The 20,791-nt window shown below is 39.5% G+C and overlaps 3 protein-coding genes and 1 long non-coding RNA gene across 8 annotated transcripts in view; 1 reads left to right on the top strand and 3 right to left on the bottom strand.

Annotated features, from left to right (window-relative positions):
* The window catches only part of LOC141375772 (uncharacterized), a 52,120-nt gene extending 44,829 nt beyond the window's left edge, over positions 1-7,291 (top strand). For both annotated transcript variants that reach the window (XR_012384556.1, XR_012384557.1), the window contains exons 15-16: positions 6,579-6,640; positions 6,749-7,291. This is a non-coding gene — a long non-coding RNA (uncharacterized lncRNA). The remainder of the gene's footprint in view (positions 1-6,578; positions 6,641-6,748) is intronic.
* Positions 7,292-8,589: 1,298 nt separating this feature from the next.
* Positions 8,590-11,000, bottom strand: LOC141375684 (E3 ubiquitin-protein ligase RBBP6-like). Of its 2 annotated transcripts, XM_073910539.1 has the most exons (7): positions 10,026-10,976; positions 9,736-9,832; positions 9,557-9,632; positions 9,322-9,410; positions 9,185-9,245; positions 8,943-9,082; positions 8,590-8,847 (listed from the first exon to the last, which is right to left on the bottom strand). In XM_073910539.1, exons 1-7 carry the CDS (start codon positions 10,183-10,185, stop codon positions 8,673-8,675), a joined length of 798 nt encoding a protein of 265 aa, XP_073766640.1. In that variant the 5' UTR covers positions 10,186-10,976; the 3' UTR covers positions 8,590-8,672. The 2 variants fall into 2 exon arrangements, with proteins under 2 accessions (XP_073766640.1, XP_073766641.1); XM_073910540.1 differs by lacking the exon at positions 9,185-9,245 and having other exon boundaries at positions 10,026-11,000.
* Positions 11,001-11,891: 891 nt separating this feature from the next.
* Positions 11,892-15,306, bottom strand: LOC141375695 (E3 ubiquitin-protein ligase RBBP6-like). 2 transcript variants are annotated; one of them, XM_073910567.1, is made up of 7 exons: positions 14,746-15,306; positions 14,456-14,552; positions 14,277-14,352; positions 14,042-14,130; positions 13,905-13,965; positions 13,663-13,802; positions 11,892-13,567 (listed from the first exon to the last, which is right to left on the bottom strand). In XM_073910567.1, the coding sequence occupies exons 1-7, from the start codon at positions 14,903-14,905 to the stop codon at positions 13,393-13,395; spliced, it is 798 nt and encodes a 265-aa protein (XP_073766668.1). In that variant the 5' UTR covers positions 14,906-15,306; the 3' UTR covers positions 11,892-13,392. The 2 variants fall into 2 exon arrangements, with proteins under 2 accessions (XP_073766668.1, XP_073766669.1); XM_073910568.1 differs by lacking the exon at positions 13,905-13,965 and having other exon boundaries at positions 13,300-13,567.
* A 1,281-nt stretch (positions 15,307-16,587) lies between these two features.
* LOC141375689 (E3 ubiquitin-protein ligase RBBP6-like) lies at positions 16,588-20,014 on the bottom strand. 2 transcript variants are annotated; one of them, XM_073910553.1, is made up of 7 exons: positions 19,454-20,014; positions 19,164-19,260; positions 18,985-19,060; positions 18,750-18,838; positions 18,613-18,673; positions 18,371-18,510; positions 18,014-18,275 (listed from the first exon to the last, which is right to left on the bottom strand). In XM_073910553.1, the coding sequence occupies exons 1-7, from the start codon at positions 19,611-19,613 to the stop codon at positions 18,101-18,103; spliced, it is 798 nt and encodes a 265-aa protein (XP_073766654.1). In that variant the 5' UTR covers positions 19,614-20,014; the 3' UTR covers positions 18,014-18,100. The 2 variants fall into 2 exon arrangements, with proteins under 2 accessions (XP_073766655.1, XP_073766654.1); XM_073910554.1 differs by lacking the exon at positions 18,613-18,673 and having other exon boundaries at positions 16,588-18,275.
* Between the last annotated feature and the right edge of the window lie 777 nt (positions 20,015-20,791).

Genomic DNA, 20,791 nt, shown 5'->3' with positions numbered 1-20,791 from the left:
CGCTCCAGACCAGATCAGCTCGATGACGTATAATGCCCCCGACGCAGCCTGTAGTCTCATTTAGCAACTTGATAGCAACCGTCTTTTTAAAGAAGCATAATCGATTTAAAAGTTGAAGAGTGTGCTGTAACTGATGTGTTTTATGTCGTAGAACAAAACGTGAAAGTATATTGAGTTGGTGTTAGCCACGGACCTTATTTGAGCGATTTTACTGAAACCCCATTCAAAAAACCCATTGACTTTGGGACGAGGGAACCGGAAGTGCTAAAATGCTAACTCGCTTCCGGGTTTTTGCATACAAATTGACGTCATAGTTCCTCCACTCTATTGAAGTCAGGTAGGACAACAAAAGACAACCAAACATGTTCCCCCTGTTAGCAAATGTAACCAAAAAGTATCTTTACGTGCAACAAGCTGCTCATCTGAGGGTGTGTTCAGCACGATGGGGAACATAGTGAGCCCCACAAGATCCCATCTTAAGCCAGAGATGGTCAACATATTGGCCAGGATTCCTCGCAAAGAACAAGTAAACCTCACTGTTAATAAATGCCAATTTACAATGTTTTATTTTTTATTTTTTTTTAAAGACTGTGTCAACCTGTCATTTTTGTAATGTCATTTTGAAAGCTTTTCTTTTATATTTGTTTCTTGTTCATTCGTTTAATCTTATTTAAACTTTGTGCAATTTAATTACTTATCTTGCTATTTTATTTTCTTATTCGTTTTAAAAACATTCTAACATTCATCACATTCGTCCATTCAAACAATTTACGCCGAATTGGCAATTCCCGCAAAACTGAAAGTGAAAGTATTATATGCATTTATAAGCTATTTAAAAGCAGAAAGAAAAGAGGAAACCCCGACCCCCACTATGATACCGGTATTACCGGTGTTGTCACATGTCGATTAACCGGTGGGGAAATTTCCTCATCGTCACAACCTTAATTTGAATGATTTTAGATGTGTATATAAAATAGCCTATGTAAAATATTAACATCATCAAATTAATAAAATAATGACAAATTTGAAATAAATGACAGAAAAGTTAATAAAAACAGACATTCTCTAAAAAATGTAAAAATCGCAATATTAAAATGAGTAGATTTTTTTTAAATAAAATGCGTTGATTAACTATTACTATTGGTGTATATATTTTACAGCCAGTCTAGATCTCATTACGTCCTCTCCCGAGTATATAGCCGAAGTTTTTCTTAGTCGTTTACATTAAAGAATCTATTATTTACTTTTTCTCTCTGTATCGCGGCTGAGTGTGCGCTGTCAGCTGAATATAGGCTTAAATTAAATCTAAAAAGCAACTAGCCTGCGAGCTAATATTTGTTTTTGTTTTTTTTCGCATAACAGCCAATTTCAACCGCGAGGAGATACCAACAGCTTGATATGCAACATTTTCTAAAATGTTATTTAGCTTGGAATAAAAACAATTCACAAAAAATGATTTAGTGTGTGTGTTTTTTTAAGATTGGATTAGCCTATTTCACAGTGTGTAAACATTAGAAATAATAATTAGGCTAAAATACAGTAGATTACCCCTTCATTCAGATATATGTCGTTGTTTGGGAAACTCTCCCCTGGTCTAGAAGTTTCTCTTGCTTCTTATCTGCTCCACAAGCGCAGCACGCTTCTTCCTCTGGCTCTGCACCAGGGCTGGGTTTCCCAAACAACAACGTAACTCGCGGCAGAAATATCATAGTACAATGTGTCGTTTGGGAAAAGAACGATGTAGTGACGAGTGTGTCCCAAAACCTGTAGTTTCTCTGTCACAGATCTATTGTTTGACCCACATTAGTTATAACGTAAAATGCCCATAATGATGCTCTAAACGAGGTGGTAACAATTTCTTTAGAGAGAGAGAAAAAAAAAAACATTATTTTATTTGCAAAGTATATTGTTTTACACAATCACACATTTAAAAAAAAAATCTATCATAGTTTTGGTGAAAACATGCACTTATATTCCATATTAATTGAAATATATATAACGGCACATATAAGACCTATATTTGTTTCCTTTACAAATATTATTAAGAATTTCATTTCTAATTTCATATATAAATCATTAATGGTTGTAGGCCTAATTTACAGTAGGCTATTTATTTAGAAATAGAAAAAACTTTTTAATATAATATTAATTATTATTATTATTATTAAAGTAGGATATTGCAAACAATATGCAAAATAAATGCAAACAATATTCCATGACTCCCAATATCAATTGCTACGAGCCTAATATAGAAATTTTAATTAACACGTAGTTCAGTCCATAAGTTGCTGTGAATAGAAACAGCCTATATAAGCCTACATTACCAGAAGTTGGCCTATAGGTAAAAGGTATATAACCGGGGATTTTGTGTCAACCTTGCTTGTGAAATATACTCAAGATATACCCCTGCCCTCATCTCAAACAAAATGTTTGGCTATTAATGAAGCAGCCTGTCTGAGGTGTTAATGGGGCATTGCGCTTTAACCGAAAACAACAACAACCCAAAAGCACTAAATTGGTTACAGGGGTTGCTTCAGAAAATTGCCTAATAATAATAGAAGTAGTAGTAATAATAATAATAATAATAGTAACTACTGGCATGTTTATAACTAAAGTTGTTTTTACTTCGGTTGCACCACATGCTCTTAAGGCAAACCGTAGTTAGTAAGGTCATAAGCTCTCCGTAAAGCCATACATAGTTGCATTAAATCACCTAATATCAAATAAAAAGTGTTTCAATCGTTAAACTGATTTAGAATTCTGCAACTAATGCATCTACATATAACTGTTCTTTGAAAATTTGCTGTGAATGCACACAAATTACACAAAGTTATCAAAACATAAAACTTGATTTTTTAAATATTCTACACGTTAAAGAAAAAATAGCAGGGAGAAAAAACCCAGTCATAAAGAAATGTATGTTAACACAAAACATTTCTTGAAACAAAATTAAACTCTTCATTCACAAACCGAAAGAAATGCGAGATTTAGGAAGAAAATAAGGCTGTGAATAGAGGGAGATCATCGCAAGCTCCTCGATGTAAACTAATCTCACCGTCATCTCTTTTCTACCATTATACATGGGGGGAGGCTGCGGTAAATTTTTAGTTGGAACACAGCGTTAGGTTTAAACTGAGTGAAATGCTGCAACACAGAAATATTTAGTAGTGCGTACATTGTAAATTAGTGTCCCTTTAAGTCACAACTAGGCTTCATTTTAACTTACACACTGCTGGTGCAACTGGCCCCATGTAATCAAAAAAGGCTGCATATTAATAAGTGGGTCGCGGGTTATAATCTAAAAGCTATTGCCAGTCAAACACAGCACAGCCATTACAGCAAAATGGAGAGATTTAAATGTACATATTGCACATATGGAATTATCCACTCACTGCATGTCGTCTACCCTGATAAACATGCTAATTGTCTTATTATTATTAATATTATATTGTATGCACTTATGAAATTAAAGTTTATAGAGCCTGGTTTATACTTCTGCGTTATGATCGGCGTAACCCACGGCACATGCAACCCGCGTAGCTGTTTATTTTACTTCTGCGCAATGTCTCTGTTGGTCTGCATTAACACTTTCAAAACGCTAGTTGGCAGTGAGGTGTTAATGTTCCTCTGTGTTGAGTTTCTTCGCTGTTGTTTTGTTTTTTCTAAACGCTTCCTGAACATGCAAGTGACTCAAACTCGCTCATTTTGAGGCTGGAACCGGCGGACGTGGAACAACTTTAACTATGAGATAAACACAAAACAAAACTTTCTATCCAGAGCTCCTTCATGGGACTCCACACGTGTAAACAATCGCTCTATTGGGCTCGCACCACTCGCACGGCTCTTGGTCCCGCCCCCAGACTTGTCAGCGCTGCCAAGCCGACCAATCACGACCATCAAACAAATCACGACCTTGCGCTCTGTGTCGTTGCGACTTGTAGTTACATTTTTTGAGAGGTGCACATCATCGACGCCGACGGCCAATAAACAATGCTTAAACATTAAAATGTGCTTTTAGAAACTTAAAATATTTATGTTTCTAATATTTAATTATACATTTGCTGTGTTTAATATAGGGGATAGAATAGCATACAGTATATAAAAAAAAAATTTTTTGTCCTTTATACCGAAATAGGCCGGCTATAAGAGGAGGCGCTCTATTAAACAAGCAGAAACAGCACAGACTGTTCACTCTGCATGCATGTGAAAGAAATGAACAGAGAAAAATAAACAGACGATAAATAATAGGCGACTCACCTTACGTGCCGATATGCCCATTTATTTAATTCATAACTGCCACTAATAGCTATGCAAAAGGGAACCTATTTTGAGTGTTTGGCATGTAGTGACAGATTTTCAAATATTTGTAACCTGGCCTATAATAAATAATAATAATTATTGATAAAGCAAGTTATACTGCAATCAGGTGATGTGTTTCATTGACTCGATAACCTTAATATTTTGTAGTGTGTGCTGTGACGCGATTTTCATTTCTTGCAATGTGCGCACGTTTAAGATTTGAGGTAATAACATCGCCATGATAGTCAAAGAAATGTAAACATTCTTTTTACCCCAACACAATTTAATAGGGCGCTATAAAGGCTAAACAACTTCATTCTTATATTTGTTTAATTTTTGCAGCCTGGGGCTATACTTCTCACCATCTATTGTATCTTTTCTAAAGCATACAGTATAGTGTAAAAGCATGTTTATTACTAAGAAAAAAGAAAATGTATTTTTTAATTGATCACATCACATAATCTACTGTAGGCTACATTACACATACAGTAAGGGCTGCTCTATTATGGGAAAAATCATAATCACGATTATTTTTGTCATAATTGCAAACAAGATTATTCAAAACGATTTTTCAGCTGAAGTCAAAATTATTAGCGCTCCTGTGAATTTTTTATTTATATTTTTTTAATAAATATTTCCAAAAGGATGTTTAACAAATTCAGGATTTTTTTTACAGTATTTTCTATAATATTTTTTTTCTTCTGGAGGAAGTCTTATTTGTTTTATTTTGGCTAGAATAAAAGCAGGTTTAAATATTTTGAAACCTATTTTAAGGTCAATATTAATGACTTGCCCAATTATCCTAATTAAGCCTTTGAATTGTACTTTAATCTGAATGCTTGTACTTTGAAAAATATATAGTAAAGTATGTGCTGTCATCATAACAAAGATGAATGAAATCAGTTATAAAAAATTAGTTATTAAAACTATTATGTTTAGAAATGGGTTGAAAAAAAATCTTCTTTCCATTAAACAGAAATTGGTGGAAAATGGTTGCTAATAATTCAGGAGGGCTAATAATTCGGATTTCAACTGTATATATGCAGTTATTTTCCTCCCTGTAAATGAGCAAAGGGAAATATGTACAATAGAATAAAAATATGAAACAAACTGTGCTTTAAGCATCTTATAAATGAATAAATGATCACTGAACACAGCATTTTGACACCTATTTGACCATTAAAACGCTCACAGTAAGATAACTTTAGATGTGTGTACTCTGCTCGTCTAGCCTAAGTGCACACACACAGCAGCATGTACAAATCAGATTATGAAAAATGATGAAGAGCATGCTTTTCCTTTTATCCTTTATTTTTAGTTTTTTTGTTTTGTTTTTATTTACACATTTTTTTAAGTGGTGAGGACAATATTCACTGGTTCCCCCCTCCTGTATAATAATTAAATGTTACATTTTTAAGAACTTCACAAATAGCCTAAATAACACTTTTCAGTATCAGTGATAATATAAATAGTAACTAATAATAATAATGATAATAATAAAAAGAAGAACAAAAAATATTAGCCTATTGATAACAATATAAATGAGATGTTGAGGAAAAAACAGCGTAGGCTACTAACTCTCCACTGTTTTTGGTAAATTATTTGACAGAAAAGCTAACATGCTGACACATTGTCTGGATTAAGCAGACCTAGTTGGAGTCGCAATGTTTCCAGCAGCACTCAATACACGTTCAGACTTTCTATCGCAGTGCTTGTAGCGCAAATGCACAAATGCTTTTTCCTATGCTACATTTCTCGTCAATGTCTTCCATTTATCACTTTCTCTTTTGTATCTGGCCATTTTTAAATAGGGCTCTGCGATATCTGGCTGACAAAAAAATCAAAAAATAAATTTTAATTTTTATAATTTTATATATTTTTATTTTATTTTTTGTGCTCATAATATTGACCTTTGCAGTTTTTACCTTTTTATTATTCAGCTAAACTAAAAAACGGAAGACTTTCTCCAGTGGAAAAATATAATAGGGAATATTATGAAATTATTGATTGCCTTTTTTTAAAATTAAGAAAAGTCTTTACATGGAAAGGTCATATCACTTTCAATAGTCCACAATGATTCAAAGCAGCTACTGAAAGTTATACTCGCATATGTTGCTGTTAAATCATGTAGTTGTGTGATGTATAACCATGGTGTAAGTGCACACCTAAGGATTAACCTTTTTTCCAAGAAAGAGACTTTTAAACGATATTGATGAACAGTTGATATGATCTATTAAAAGTCAGTGATGCTAACAGTTAATCATCTTGTTTGCTTTCAGGCTCTAGCACTGGCAGAACAACCTACATGAGAAGACCATGGACAAAAGCAGACGTGAAGGCTGTAATGAGTTCAAAAGACTGATTATTATTATACACATTTTCATTTTTTTTCCTTGTCACAGAGTGACAATATTTAACCATTTTCAAACCCACTTCTGTTCCATGCCAGTGCTTCACAGTCCATCATCACTCTAGGGTAGTCTCTACATTGCTCTACAGTTTGCCTCTGCTTCTCAACCCATGTCTGCCACTACTCCACAGTCTGGTACTGCTCCACAGTCCAGGTCCACGTCTGCTTCATGAGCCTGGGCAATACCCATCACACAAAAATACATAACCCACAAATGCAGTCCCTCAGACTAAACATTTACAACAGTGTTGAGTAGCAAAAAGACATGTTTTTTGTTTTTTATTTACATGTTTGAAAATGGTCAAATATTGTCACTGTGACAAAAAAGTGAAAATGTGTATGATATTAATTAGTCACATTATAACACATTATATTACTGTCACATTACGAAATTTAGTTTTTAATCTGTTTTGTGTTCATATCATTCTGTATGTATCATTCAATTTGTGGAATCAAACTTTTATGTCTAGTTTTATCTTTTTTTCTTTTTATCTATCTTTTTATCTATTTTTATCCATCTATTTTTTGTTCTTGTCAGAGCGATAATAGTTGATGCATTTCATAATAAAATGTATATACATGTTTAGTTCCCCTGCTGTTTTCCTGGACTTCAAAAGTAAAATAAAAAAAGTTTATTTTTTTATTTCTGTCATTGAGTGGCAATGTTTTGTATTTGACAGTATTCTAGTGCACTACCATGTTGTGTTCTAGTATAAATATTTAAATTTGAAAAAGAATAATCTGTTGAACGACTTAATTAAATCTTAAAATACCATTAGTTTGTTTATAAGCTGTAATCATTCATTCATTCATTTTCTTTTCGGCTTAACCCCTTTATTTATCAGGGGTTTCCACAGTGAAATGAACCACCAACTTATCCAGAATATGTTTTACGTTGCGGTTGTTCTTCCAGCTGCAACCCATCACTGGAAAACATCCATACACACTCATACACACACACTACGGACAATTTAGTGTATTCAATCCCCTGTACCGCTTGTCTTTGGACTGTGGGGGAAACCGGAGCACCTGGAGGAAACCCACTCCAACACAGAGAACATGCAAACTCCACACAGAGTTCACAGAGGGGAACATTTGTGTTCTGGCCAAGTAAAAGAATAAAATAATGACTATGTTATCGTACAGTTGTGCTTCTGGTTGTTCATGGTTGAAGGTTCTTTGCCAATTATGTTCTTTTTTTATCTGAAGTTGCCTTTCAAAATATCTACTGTCCTATAAAATAAGAGCAAAGGCCCTTAAACAATTAACTCTTCATACTTTAATGTTAAAATGCTGTCTTTTTCAGGTTATTGTTCAACAGTACATTAAACAGATTGTTTAACTGATACAACACAATAAGCCTACAGAATTGTTAAATCAAAAGTGTATTTTAAGCAAAATAGTATTTTGTCATTTAAGAAGTGACAGGCAGAACCTTAGCAACTGAGATGGGTTTAGCAGGTGTCTAGCTGAGGAAAGCCAGAGTCTGTTCTGTTGTCACCCTTACTGCAATAGCAGAATAGTGTGATATGTAAAATGTGTTAATCAGTCCTTTTAAACCATGAAGGGGCTAGGTTTGTGTGTAACATGTAAACAGACCTTGTAAACCATGATTTTGTCTGTCCCCATAAGCCTGTGAAATGTCACATAGTTAATTTGAGTGTGTTGTGAAACTAAAATTGCTGTTTTTAAGCGTTGTTTGCCTTTTGTAGCTCAAATAAAAAATTTTGGCACAAGTTTTATGTTCGTAGGATGTTGGCAAAGGTATGTCCCCGTAAACCACCAAAAAGTCACATTGACCTCATAAACCATGTATGCCTGTATGTGTGTGTGTTTGTTGCACTGCTGGAGTGAAGGTTAACCAGTCCACACAGTTCATGCGGCTATAATCTTTATTATCTTTTATTAATAAACTATGTACAATATTTACACGTCGGCTCCAGGTCTCTTGGATGAAGGTCTCTCAGCGACGTGGTCTCTTCTGGTCGCCGCGCGTCTCTGGTGAAGATGGGGAGCGGGACCGTTTCCCTCCGGCGTCCCGGACCGAAGATGCCGCACCTGCTGAGGACGAGGAGGGCAAAGGCTCGGTCTGGCAGGAGAAGGACGGCCTCTTTCTCTTCTCAGCAGCATAGGCCTCACTGAACAGATCGAGCGCAAACACACACAAGCAGACATCATGTGAGATTTGGACAAACACTAGAACATGCGGCTATGCCAAGTACAGTTTACTCACGCGTCTATGATGGGAATGACGTATCGGCCGCTGCCGTCTATCATGACTCCCTTTCGGTCTGGGTCGTCCACCTCCAACAGGAAGCTGCGGGGAATCCCTGTGCTCTTCCGGATGCGCTTGTGCGGCGCGGAGCGGCTGCCCTGTGAATTGAGGAGTGACAGTCAAACTCTGAGCAAACAATCTGACTGATGAGGACAAGAGCTCAAGTTCACAGCAACCGTGAGCTTGGAAAACCCAGTTACCACATTAGTGGGGCAGTGCCTAATGTGGTGTCCCGGGATCCCAAGCAGCCTCATGGCCTCACTAGTGAACATCAGAACCATGAGAATCAGCTCAGACATCTCTCACAAAGCAAACCTGTCAGTGTCTGAACGCTCACCTGCTGGAGTAGTAGCACAGGCTGGACTGGTACATCACCGCTTTCAGCTTGTCCTCCTCTGACGCCTTTGCCTCAGCCAGATTCTCAGTCTGTTTCACAGGCATTTGCACATTTGAATCTTTTTCACCCTCAACCCTTCAAACAATCTCAAATCTCCCTAAGAAGCTGAGTGCGTGTGCGTATATTGTGTGCTTTACATTGCGTTTTGCTATTGTGCTATTCATTTGTTCAATACCTTCAACAACTGCTCCAGTGAGAGGAGTGAAGGATCAGCTCTAGGTGAAGGTTCACGCCAGCGTCCAGCTTGATGTCTGCAAAACAAAGGAGCTTGTGTGACTAAAACACCAGGGACAGACCAGGAGTCTTCATATAACATCTAACAGAGGACGCGTGTGCTCATTTCACAGCACTTACCCAACAAATCTTCTGTTTGAGGACTTCAGTCCCGCCGCAGGGATCCGTCTGATGATGACCGACGTGTTTTTAGGGATGAGAGCATCATCTGTGTATTCTGACAGCAAAATAAAATCAGAATCAGCACATAATTATGGAGCACGGTATACTTTGAGAGCCATTAGCCTTTTAAAACAGCCAAAACATCCCTACATGTCAGCATCAGCACCACCTTACAGCTTCCAGAAGTGTCTGATATAACGCATCTAATGTTAGCGTAGAACAGTTGAAGTGTCTTTTCCTCAACTCACCTTCATCAGTCTGGGCGTTGCTGATCTTCAGCTGGCAGAACTTCAGCCTCTTGCTCCTCATGATCTGCCGCTTCAGCTCCCCCGCGCTGATGTTGAGGCCTTCAAACTGGAGCGAGTCGTAGGTGAGTCGACTCTGGAACCTGTAGTGAACACAAGACATACTGAACACAAACACAAAGCACAGCGTAATAAAAAGGGTCAAACCTGAGTGATGGGAACAGCAGGCGATCAATCGACGTATCCAACGATCAATAATATCGATAATCTGGAAAAATTGTCACGGAGGACGCAGAGATCAGATGCCAATCGACACAGCGAGATTCAAACAACACCCACAGGACGGTTGTCATGGATGCTGATGATGAACACGTGACGCATGCGCTGTACAACTTCCGGCAATATTATCATTACTAATATTAATTTTATTGATAGTAGTAGTAAAATCATTGCGATAAGTATAATAAAATAAACAGCAGAACAGTTGGCCATCTCTGAATAATACACAGCGACGTTTCCCTGCACGAACGATTCAGGCCTTCGCCAAGAAGACTCGGGTGAGTCGATGATTCAGGGATTGATTCAACTGTCCGTTCATCCTATTGGCTTCTTTGGCTGAATGAATCGTTCAATGCTTTACTCAAATAAAGCGGCCTCTTGCTGCCACCTATTGGGGGTTTGCTTTTTTGTTTTCAAAAGTACTTTGACACTTTTTTAAAGGCACCTTTAAGTTCATTTTTGCACAAAAGCTCGTCTCTGTGCGTTCCAAATGGTTTGAAATTTCCTTAGCACATGGTTTTCTTGATGCGTTTGAAATTTTCAATGTAAATCCACTCGTACTTGCATTTGATCTTTATTATGCCTTAAAATCAAAACTATACTAAAGGTGTCTTATCCAAATGCAGATTTTCATTCAAAACGTTATGACAGAACCATATTACTTTACAGTGGCCCATGGATATATATATATATATATATATATATATATATATATATATATATATATATATATATATATGTGTGTGTGTGTGTGTTGCTTGTTTCTTATTTACCCATGCAGTGACTTTTAGGCATAAATACTATGTAGGCTTGCTAAAGGGTTGCATGAGAAATGTCATCATCGTGAGAGCTTGACTTTTTTTTTGTCGCTGCCTTTAGTTGTGGTGAAATGAGATGCATCATGTCGTTTATCTGTTTGTGCAGTCTGTACCTTCATTTCTGAATCGTGTGGCATCGTACTTGAAGCCAAGTCATTTAGCCCAAGGCATAGTTGTCTTAGAATGAGTAGTTTGCTGATCAAATTCCACATTTTGATGAGGCAAAACACATCTTGGATGTTTTAATTACTATTTTAGGTGAAAAACAAAACAATGAGATTTGTGTAAAATCTAAAGTTAACCAAGTCCAGCCCGCCATCTTGTCCTGCCTCTCAGTTCTCTTAAGCCTTGGGCCGGCTCTGTGAAGTGGCCTCTTTTGGGCTCATCATTGAAGACCGGACGAGCTGCAACATTTCGTTCTGCCAGGTTCTGGGAGTAGATGAGCATGTCATCGCTCTAGACTATGGTCAACTTGTGAAGTTACTCATACACCTCCGCTCATGGCATATTACCATTAAAATGAAACTTTTCCAGCAGAATATGACGCTCTAAAAAAAAAAACTCCATCGGCACTGGTAACTATGAAAAACACGACTGAGCACTAATGGTACACTCAACAATTTACACTGACATTTGAAGGATCACCTGACATTAAAGACTGACGTAAGAACGCTGGAGGAACATCAAATTTTAACACGGAAGAGTTTTTTTTGTCTCTCTCAAATTAAAGCAATATTTCTTAATCTTGTTGTTTTTTTTTTTTTTTACTGTACAGTTGCCCCAGGTGTTTATCAGGTGTGATGCCTGCTCATCTGACCTTTGACCTCGGCACTCAACTGCTGCCAGTTTTCTTTCAATGCCATGAGATTTCTGAATTCTACATGCAGGAACCGATGCATTCCTTTTTTTTCCTTTTTTTTTTTTAAACAAAACAGATATGGCAGACACGGCCAAACATTGAAACTTTGGAGGGCATTGAGGGGAAAAAAAAGCACAATATCATCAAGGGGAATAAAAGGTTTGATCAAAGCGTGCGTTTACACACGTTCATTTAAATATGGACAAAACCAACATTGGGTTATTTTTGTTATTAGATTTAAAATGCACGGACCCTATTTGACCCAGTGTTCATATATACATATGTTTTTATGAATGAATATTTTTGCATATAAAAGATAATAAAAGACTGACTAGACAGATTAGATAGTTTAATAGACAGATTGACACGTGTAGTCATTCGTTCCTGTGTATTTGATGACTAGCTTCCAGCAGTATCTGGCTGCAGACTTGCATGCAATCTGAGACACAAAGCACTCAGCGGAGCTAGTGAGGTCACTGTGAGAGGCGGGGTTAGGGGTGCACACTCACTGACAGCCTAGATTTAGCCTGGTTTTAACCAAGCCGTCTATTAGACTTTTAACCCTTATGTATTGTTCATATTGTTCAAGTGGCTGTTTTTGCCCCCAATGACCTCCATTATAACTAAACTTGTTTTAATTGCAAAGCCATGACACCAGATAGTAACTCATTCTTTATTGTTGGTGGTTTCCCTGTTGGGATGAGATAAAATGAGTCATTTTTACTTTTGATGGTCAGTTGGCACCTTTAAACACCCCAAAAAAATGCTTGCTGGGATGGTACCAAGAGGCTGTGCTCACTTCTGGACAGAGGGGGTGTAGACTTGCAGCTAGTGCCGATAAGTGGTGCAGACGCTGAGGCTGTTCTGTATGCGAGTGTTGAGGTTTTGAAACATCAGCTGACAGCGTGTAGGTAGAGAGTAGCAGGTTCTGGGAGTAGATGAGCTTGTCACCGGTGTAGACTTTGACCGACTTGTGAAGTTACTCACAAGACCTCCGCTTATGGGACATTACCATTCAAATGAAACGTTTCCAGCAGAATATGACGCTTCAAAAAACTCCATCGGCACTGGTAACTATGAAAAACACGACTGAGCACTAATAGTGTACTCAACACTTTACACTGACATTTGAAGGATCACCTGACATTAAAGACTGAAGTAAGAACGCTGAAAAAAACCCATCAGATTTTAGCCCAGAAGAGTTTCTCTTTTCCTAAATTAAAGCAAAACTTCATGATATTGTGTTTATGAATTCATTCGTGTGTGTGTGTGTGTGTGTGTGTGTGTGTTGCACTGCTGGAGTGAAGGTTAACCAGTCCACACAGTTCATGCGGCTATAATCTTTATTATCTTTTATTAATAAACTATGTACAATATTTACACGTCGGCTCCAGGTCTCTTGGATGAAGGTCTCTCAGCGACGTGGTCTCTTCTGGTCGCCGCGCGTCTCTGGTGAAGATGGGGAGCGGGACCGTTTCCCTCCGGCGTCCCGGACCGAAGATGCCGCACCTGCTGAGGACGAGGAGGGCAAAGGCTCGGTCTGGCAGGAGAAGGACGGCCTCTTTCTCTTCTCAGCAGCATAGGCCTCACTGAACAGATCGAGCGCAAACACACACAAGCAGACATCATGTGAGATTTGGACAAACACTAGAACATGCGGCTATGCCAAGTACAGTTTACTCACGCGTCTATGATGGGAATGACGTATCTGCCGCTGCCGTCTATCATGACTCCCTTTCGGTCTGGGTCGTCCACCTCCAACAGGAAGCTGCGGGGAATCCCTGTGCTCTTCCGGATGCGCTTGTGCGGCGCGGAGCGGCTGCCCTGTGAATTGAGGAGTGACAGTCAAACTCTGAGCAAACAATCTGACTGATGAGGACAAGAGCTCAAGTTCACAGCAACCGTGAGCTTGGAAAACCCAGTTACCACATTAGTGGGGCAGTGCCTAATGTGGTGTCCCGGGATCCCAAGCAGCCTCATGGCCTCACTAGTGAACATCAGAACCATGAGAATCAGCTCAGACATCTCTCACAAAGCAAACCTGTCAGTGTCTGAACGCTCACCTGCTGGAGTAGTAGCACAGGCTGGACTGGTACATCACCGCTTTCAGCTTGTCCTCCTCTGACGCCTTTGCCTCAGCCAGATTCTCAGTCTGTTTCACAGGCATTTGCACATTTGAATCTTTTTCACCCTCAACCCTTCAAACAATCTCAAATCTCCCTAAGAAGCTGAGTGCGTGTGCGTATATTGTGTGCTTTACATTGCGTTTTGCTATTGTGCTATTCATTTGTTCAATACCTTCAACAACTGCTCCAGTGAGAGGAGTGAAGGATCAGCTCTAGGTGAAGGTTCACGCCAGCGTCCAGCTTGATGTCTGCAAAACAAAGGAGCTTGTGTGACTAAAACACCAGGGACAGACCAGGAGTCTTCATATAACATCTAACAGAGGACGCGTGTGCTCATTTCACAGCACTTACCCAACAAATCTTCTGTTTGAGGACTTCAGTCCCGCCGCAGGGATCCGTCTGATGATGACCGACGTGTTTTTAGGGATGAGAGCATCATCTGTGTATTCTGACAGCAAAATAAAATCAGAATCAGCACATAATTATGGAGCACGGTATACTTTGAGAGCCATTAGCCTTTTAAAACAGCCAAAACATCCCTACATGTCAGCATCAGCACCACCTTACAGCTTCCAGAAGTGTCTGATATAACGCATCTAATGTTAGCGTAGAACAGTTGAAGTGTCTTTTCCTCAACTCACCTTCATCAGTCTGGGCGTTGCTGATCTTCAGCTGGCAGAACTTCAGCCTCTTGCTCCTCATGATCTGCCGCTTCAGCTCCCCCGCGCTGATGTTGAGGCCTTCAAACTGGAGCGAGTCGTAGGTGAGTCGACTCTGGAACCTGTAGTGAACACAAGACATACTGAACACAAACACAAAGCACAGCGTAATAAAAAGGGTCAAACCTGAGTGATGGGAACAGCAGGCGATCAATCGACGTATCCAACGATCAATAATATCGATAATCTGGAAAAATTGTCACGGAGGACGCAGAGATCAGATGCCAATCGACACAGCGAGATTCAAACAACACCCACAGGACGGTTGTCATGGATGCTGATGATGAACACGTGACGCATGCGCTGTACAACTTCCGGCAATATTATCATTACTAATATTAATTTTATTGATAGTAGTAGTAAAATCATTGCGATAAGTATAATAAAATAAACAGCAGAACAGTTGGCCATCTCTGAATAATACACAGCGACGTTTCCCTGCACGAACGATTCAGGCCTTCGCCAAGAAGACTCGGGTGAGTCGATGATTCAGGGATTGATTCAACTGTCCGTTCATCCTATTGGCTTCTTTGGCTGAATGAATCGTTCAATGCTTTACTCAAATAAAGCGGCCTCTTGCTGCCACCTATTGGGGGTTTGCTTTTTTGTTTTCAAAAGTACTTTGACACTTTTTTAAAGGCACCTTTAAGTTCATTTTTGCACAAAAGCTCGTCTCTGTGCGTTCCAAATGGTTTGAAATTTCCTTAGCACATGGTTTTCTTGATGCGTTTGAAATTTTCAATGTAAATCCACTCGTACTTGCATTTGATCTTTATTATGCCTTAAAATCAAAACTATACTAAAGGTGTCTTATCCAAATGCAGATTTTCATTCAAAACGTTATGACAGAACCATATTACTTTACAGTGGCCCATGGATATATATATATATATATATATATATATATATGTGTGTGTGTGTGTGTGTGTGTGTGTTGCTTGTTTCTTATTTACCCATGCAGTGACTTTTAGGCATAAATACTATGTAGGCTTGCTAAAGGGTTGCATGAGAAATGTCATCATCGTGAGAGCTTGACTTTTTTTTTGTCGCTGCCTTTAGTTGTGGTGAAATGAGATGCATCATGTCGTTTATCTGTTTGTGCAGTCTGTACCTTCATTTCTGAATCGTGTGGCATCGTACTTGAAGCCAAGTCATTTAGCCCAAGGCATAGTTGTCTTAGAATGAGTAGTTTGCTGATCAAATTCCACATTTTGATGAGGCAAAACACATCTTGGATGTTTTAATTACTATTTTAGGTGAAAAACAAAACAATGAGATTTGTGTAAAATCTAAAGTTAACCAAGTCCAGCCCGCCATCTTGTCCTGCCTCTCAGTTCTCTTAAGCCTTGGGCCGGCTCTGTGAAGTGGCCTCTTTTGGGCTCATCATTGAAGACCGGACGAGCTGCAACATTTCGTTCTGCCAGGTTCTGGGAGTAGATGAGCATGTCATCGCTCTAGACTATGGTCAACTTGTGAAGTTACTCATACACCTCCGCTCATGGCATATTACCATTAAAATGAAACTTTTCCAGCAGAATATGACGCTCTAAAAAAAAAAACTCCATCGGCACTGGTAACTATGAAAAACACGACTGAGCACTAATGGTACACTCAACAATTTACACTGACATTTGAAGGATCACCTGACATTAAAGACTGACGTAAGAACGCTGGAGGAACATCAAATTTTAACACGGAAGAGTTTTTTTTGTCTCTCTCAAATTAAAGCAATATTTCTTAATCTTGTTGTTTTTTTTTTTTTTTACTGTACAGTTGCCCCAGGTGTTTATCAGGTGTGATGCCTGCTCATCTGACCTTTGACCTCGGCACTCAACTGCTGCCAGTTTTCTTTCAATGCCATGAGATTTCTGAATTCTACATGCAGGAACCGATGCATTCCTTTTTTTTCCTTTTTTTTTTTTAAACAAAACAGATATGGCAGACACGGCCAAACATTGAAACTTTGGAGGGCATTGAGGGGAAAAAAAAGCACAATATCATCAAGGGGAATAAAAGGTTTGATCAAAGCGTGCGTTTACACACGTTCATTTAAATATGGACAAAACCAACATTGGGTTATTTTTGTTATTAGATTTAAAATGCACGGACCCTATTTGACCCAGTGTTCATATATACATATGTTTTTATGAATGAATATTTTTGCATATAAAAGATAATAAAAGACTGACTAGACAGATTAGATAGTTTAATAGACAGATTGACACGTGTAGTCATTCGTTCCTGTGTATTTGATGACTAGCTTCCAGCAGTATCTGGCTGCAGACTTGCATGCAATCTGAGACACAAAGCACTCAGCGGAGCTAGTGAGGTCACTGTGAGAGGCGGGGTTAGGGGTGCACACTCACTGACAGCCTAGATTTAGCCTGGTTTTAACCAAGCCGTCTATTAGACTTTTAACCCTTATGTATTGTTCATATTGTTCAAGTGGCTGTTTTTGCCCCCAATGACCTCCATTATAACTAAACTTGTTTTAATTGCAAAGCCATGACACCAGATAGTAACTCATTCTTTATTGTTGGTGGTTTCCCTGTTGGGATGAGATAAAATGAGTCATTTTTACTTTTGATGGTCAGTTGGCACCTTTAAACACCCCAAAAAAATGCTTGCTGGGATGGTACCAAGAGGCTGTGCTCACTTCTGGACAGAGGGGGTGTAGACTTGCAGCTAGTGCCGATAAGTGGTGCAGACGCTGAGGCTGTTCTGTATGCGAGTGTTGAGGTTTTGAAACATCAGCTGACAGCGTGTAGGTAGAGAGTAGCAGGTTCTGGGAGTAGATGAGCTTGTCACCGGTGTAGACTTTGACCGACTTGTGAAGTTACTCACAAGACCTCCGCTTATGGGACATTACCATTCAAATGAAACGTTTCCAGCAGAATATGACGCTTCAAAAAACTCCATCGGCACTGGTAACTATGAAAAACACGACTGAGCACTAATAGTGTACTCAACACTTTACACTGACATTTGAAGGATCACCTGACATTAAAGACTGAAGTAAGAACGCTGAAAAAAACCCATCAGATTTTAGCCCAGAAGAGTTTCTCTTTTCCTAAATTAAAGCAAAACTTCATGATATTGTGTTTATGAATTCATTCGTGTGTGTGTGTGTGTGTGTGTGTGTATGTGTGTGTTGCACTGCTGGAGTGAAGGTTAACCAGTCCACACAGTTCATGCGGCTATAATCTTTATTATCTTTTATTAATAAACTATGTACAATATTTACACGTCGGCTCCAGGTCTCTTGGATGAAGGTCTCTCAGCGACGTGGTCTCTTCTGGTCGCCGCGCGTCTCTGGTGAAGATGGGGAGCGGGACCGTTTCCCTCCGGCGTCCCGGACCGAAGATGCCGCACCTGCTGAGGACGAGGAGGGCAAAGGCTCGGTCTGGCAGGAGAAGGACGGCCTCTTTCTCTTCTCAGCAGCATAGGCCTCACTGAACAGATCGAGCGCAAACACACACAAGCAGACATCATGTGAGATTTGGACAAACACTAGAACATGCGGCTATGCCAAGTACAGTTTACTCACGCGTCTATGATGGGAATGACGTATCTGCCGCTGCCGTCTATCATGACTCCCTTTCGGTCTGGGTCGTCCACCTCCAACAGGAAGCTGCGGGGAATCCCTGTGCTCTTCCGGATGCGCTTGTGCGGCGCGGAGCGGCTGCCCTGTGAATTGAGGAGTGACAGTCAAACTCTGAGCAAACAATCTGACTGATGAGGACAAGAGCTCAAGTTCACAGCAACCGTGAGCTTGGAAAACCCAGTTACCACATTAGTGGGGCAGTGCCTAATGTGGTGTCCCGGGATCCCAAGCAGCCTCATGGCCTCACTAGTGAACATCAGAACCATGAGAATCAGCTCAGACATCTCTCACAAAGCAAACCTGTCAGTGTCTGAACGCTCACCTGCTGGAGTAGTAGCACAGGCTGGACTGGTACATCACCGCTTTCAGCTTGTCCTCCTCTGACGCCTTTGCCTCAGCCAGATTCTCAGTCTGTTTCACAGGCATTTGCACATTTGAATCTTTTTCACCCTCAACCCTTCAAACAATCTCAAATCTCCCTAAGAAGCTGAGTGCGTGTGCGTATATTGTGTGCTTTACATTGCGTTTTGCTATTGTGCTATTCATTTGTTCAATACCTTCAACAACTGCTCCAGTGAGAGGAGTGAAGGATCAGCTCTAGGTGAAGGTTCACGCCAGCGTCCAGCTTGATGTCTGCAAAACAAAGGAGCTTGTGTGACTAAAACACCAGGGACAGACCAGGAGTCTTCATATAACATCTAACAGAGGACGCGTGTGCTCATTTCACAGCACTCACCCAACAAATCTTCTGTTTGAGGACTTCAGTCCCGCCGCAGGGATCCGTCTGATGATGACCGACGTGTTTTTAGGGATGAGAGCATCATCTGTGTATTCTGACAGCAAAATAAAATCAGAATCAGCACATAATTATGGAGCACGGTATACTTTGAGAGCCATTAGCCTTTTAAAACAGCCAAAACATCCCTACATGTCAGCATCAGCACCACCTTACAGCTTCCAGAAGTGTCTGATGTAACGCATCTAATGTTAGCGTAGAACAGTTGAAGTGTCTTTTCCTCAACTCACCTTCATCAGTCTGGGCGTTGCTGATCTTCAGCTGGCAGAACTTCAGCCTCTTGCTCCTCATGATCTGCCGCTTCAGCTCCCCCGCGCTGATGTTGAGGCCTTCAAACTGGAGCGAGTCGTAGGTGAGTCGACTCTGGAACCTGTAGTGAACACAAGACATACTGAACACAAACACAAAGCACAGCGTAATAAAAAGGGTCAAACCTGAGTGATGGGAACAGCAGGCGATCAATCGACGTATCCAACGATCAATAATATCGATAATCTGGAAAAATTGTCACGGAGGACGCAGAGATCAGATGCCAATCGACACAGCGAGATTCAAACAACACCCACAGGACGGTTGTCATGGATGCTGATGATGAACACGTGACGCATGCGCTGTACAACTTCCGGCAATATTATCATTACTAATATTAATTTTATTGATAGTAGTAGTAAAATCATTGCGATAAGTATAATAAAATAAACAGCAGAACAGTTGGCCATCTCTGAATAATACACAGCGACGTTTCCCTGCACGAACGATTCAGGCCTTCGCCAAGAAGACTCGGGTGAGTCGATGATTCAGGGATTGATTCAACTGTCCGTTCATCCTATTGGCTTCTTTGGCTGAATGAATCGTTCAATGCTTTACTCAAATAAAGCGGCCTCTTGCTGCCACCTATTGGGGGTTTGCTTTTTTGTTTTCAAAAGTACTTTGACACTTTTTTAAAGGCACCTTTAAGTTCATTTTTGCACAAAAGCTCGTCTCTGTGCGTTCCAAATGGTTTGAAATTTCCTTAGCACATGGTTTTCTTGATGCGTTTGAAATTTTCAATGTAAATCCACTCGTACTTGCATTTGATCTTTATTATGCCTTAAAATCAAAACTATACTAAAGGTGTCTTATCCAAATGCAGATTTTCATTCAAAACGTTATGACAGAACCATATTACTTTACAGTGGCCCATGGATATATATATATATATATATATATATATATGTGTGTGTGTGTGTGTGTGTGTGTGTTGCTTGTTTCTTATTTACCCATGCAGTGACTTTTAGGCATAAATACTATGTAGGCTTGCTAAAGGGTTGCATGAGAAATGTCATCATCGTGAGAGCTTGACTTTTTTTTTGTCGCTGCCTTTAGTTGTGGTGAAATGAGATGCATCATGTCGTTTATCTGTTTGTGCAGTCTGTACCTTCATTTCTGAATCGTGTGGCATCGTACTTGAAGCCAAGTCATTTAGCCCAAGGCATAGTTGTCTTAGAATGAGTAGTTTGCTGATCAAATTCCACATTTTGATGAGGCAAAACACATCTTGGATGTTTTAATTACTATTTTAGGTGAAA

This window comes from Danio rerio, chromosome 8, assembly GCF_049306965.1.
Source record: "Danio rerio strain Tuebingen ecotype United States chromosome 8, GRCz12tu, whole genome shotgun sequence".
Classification (NCBI taxonomy): Eukaryota; Metazoa; Chordata; class Actinopteri; order Cypriniformes; family Danionidae; genus Danio; species Danio rerio.
Note: the sequence above shows the minus strand (reverse complement) of the source record. Positions and strands in the feature narration are given on the sequence as shown.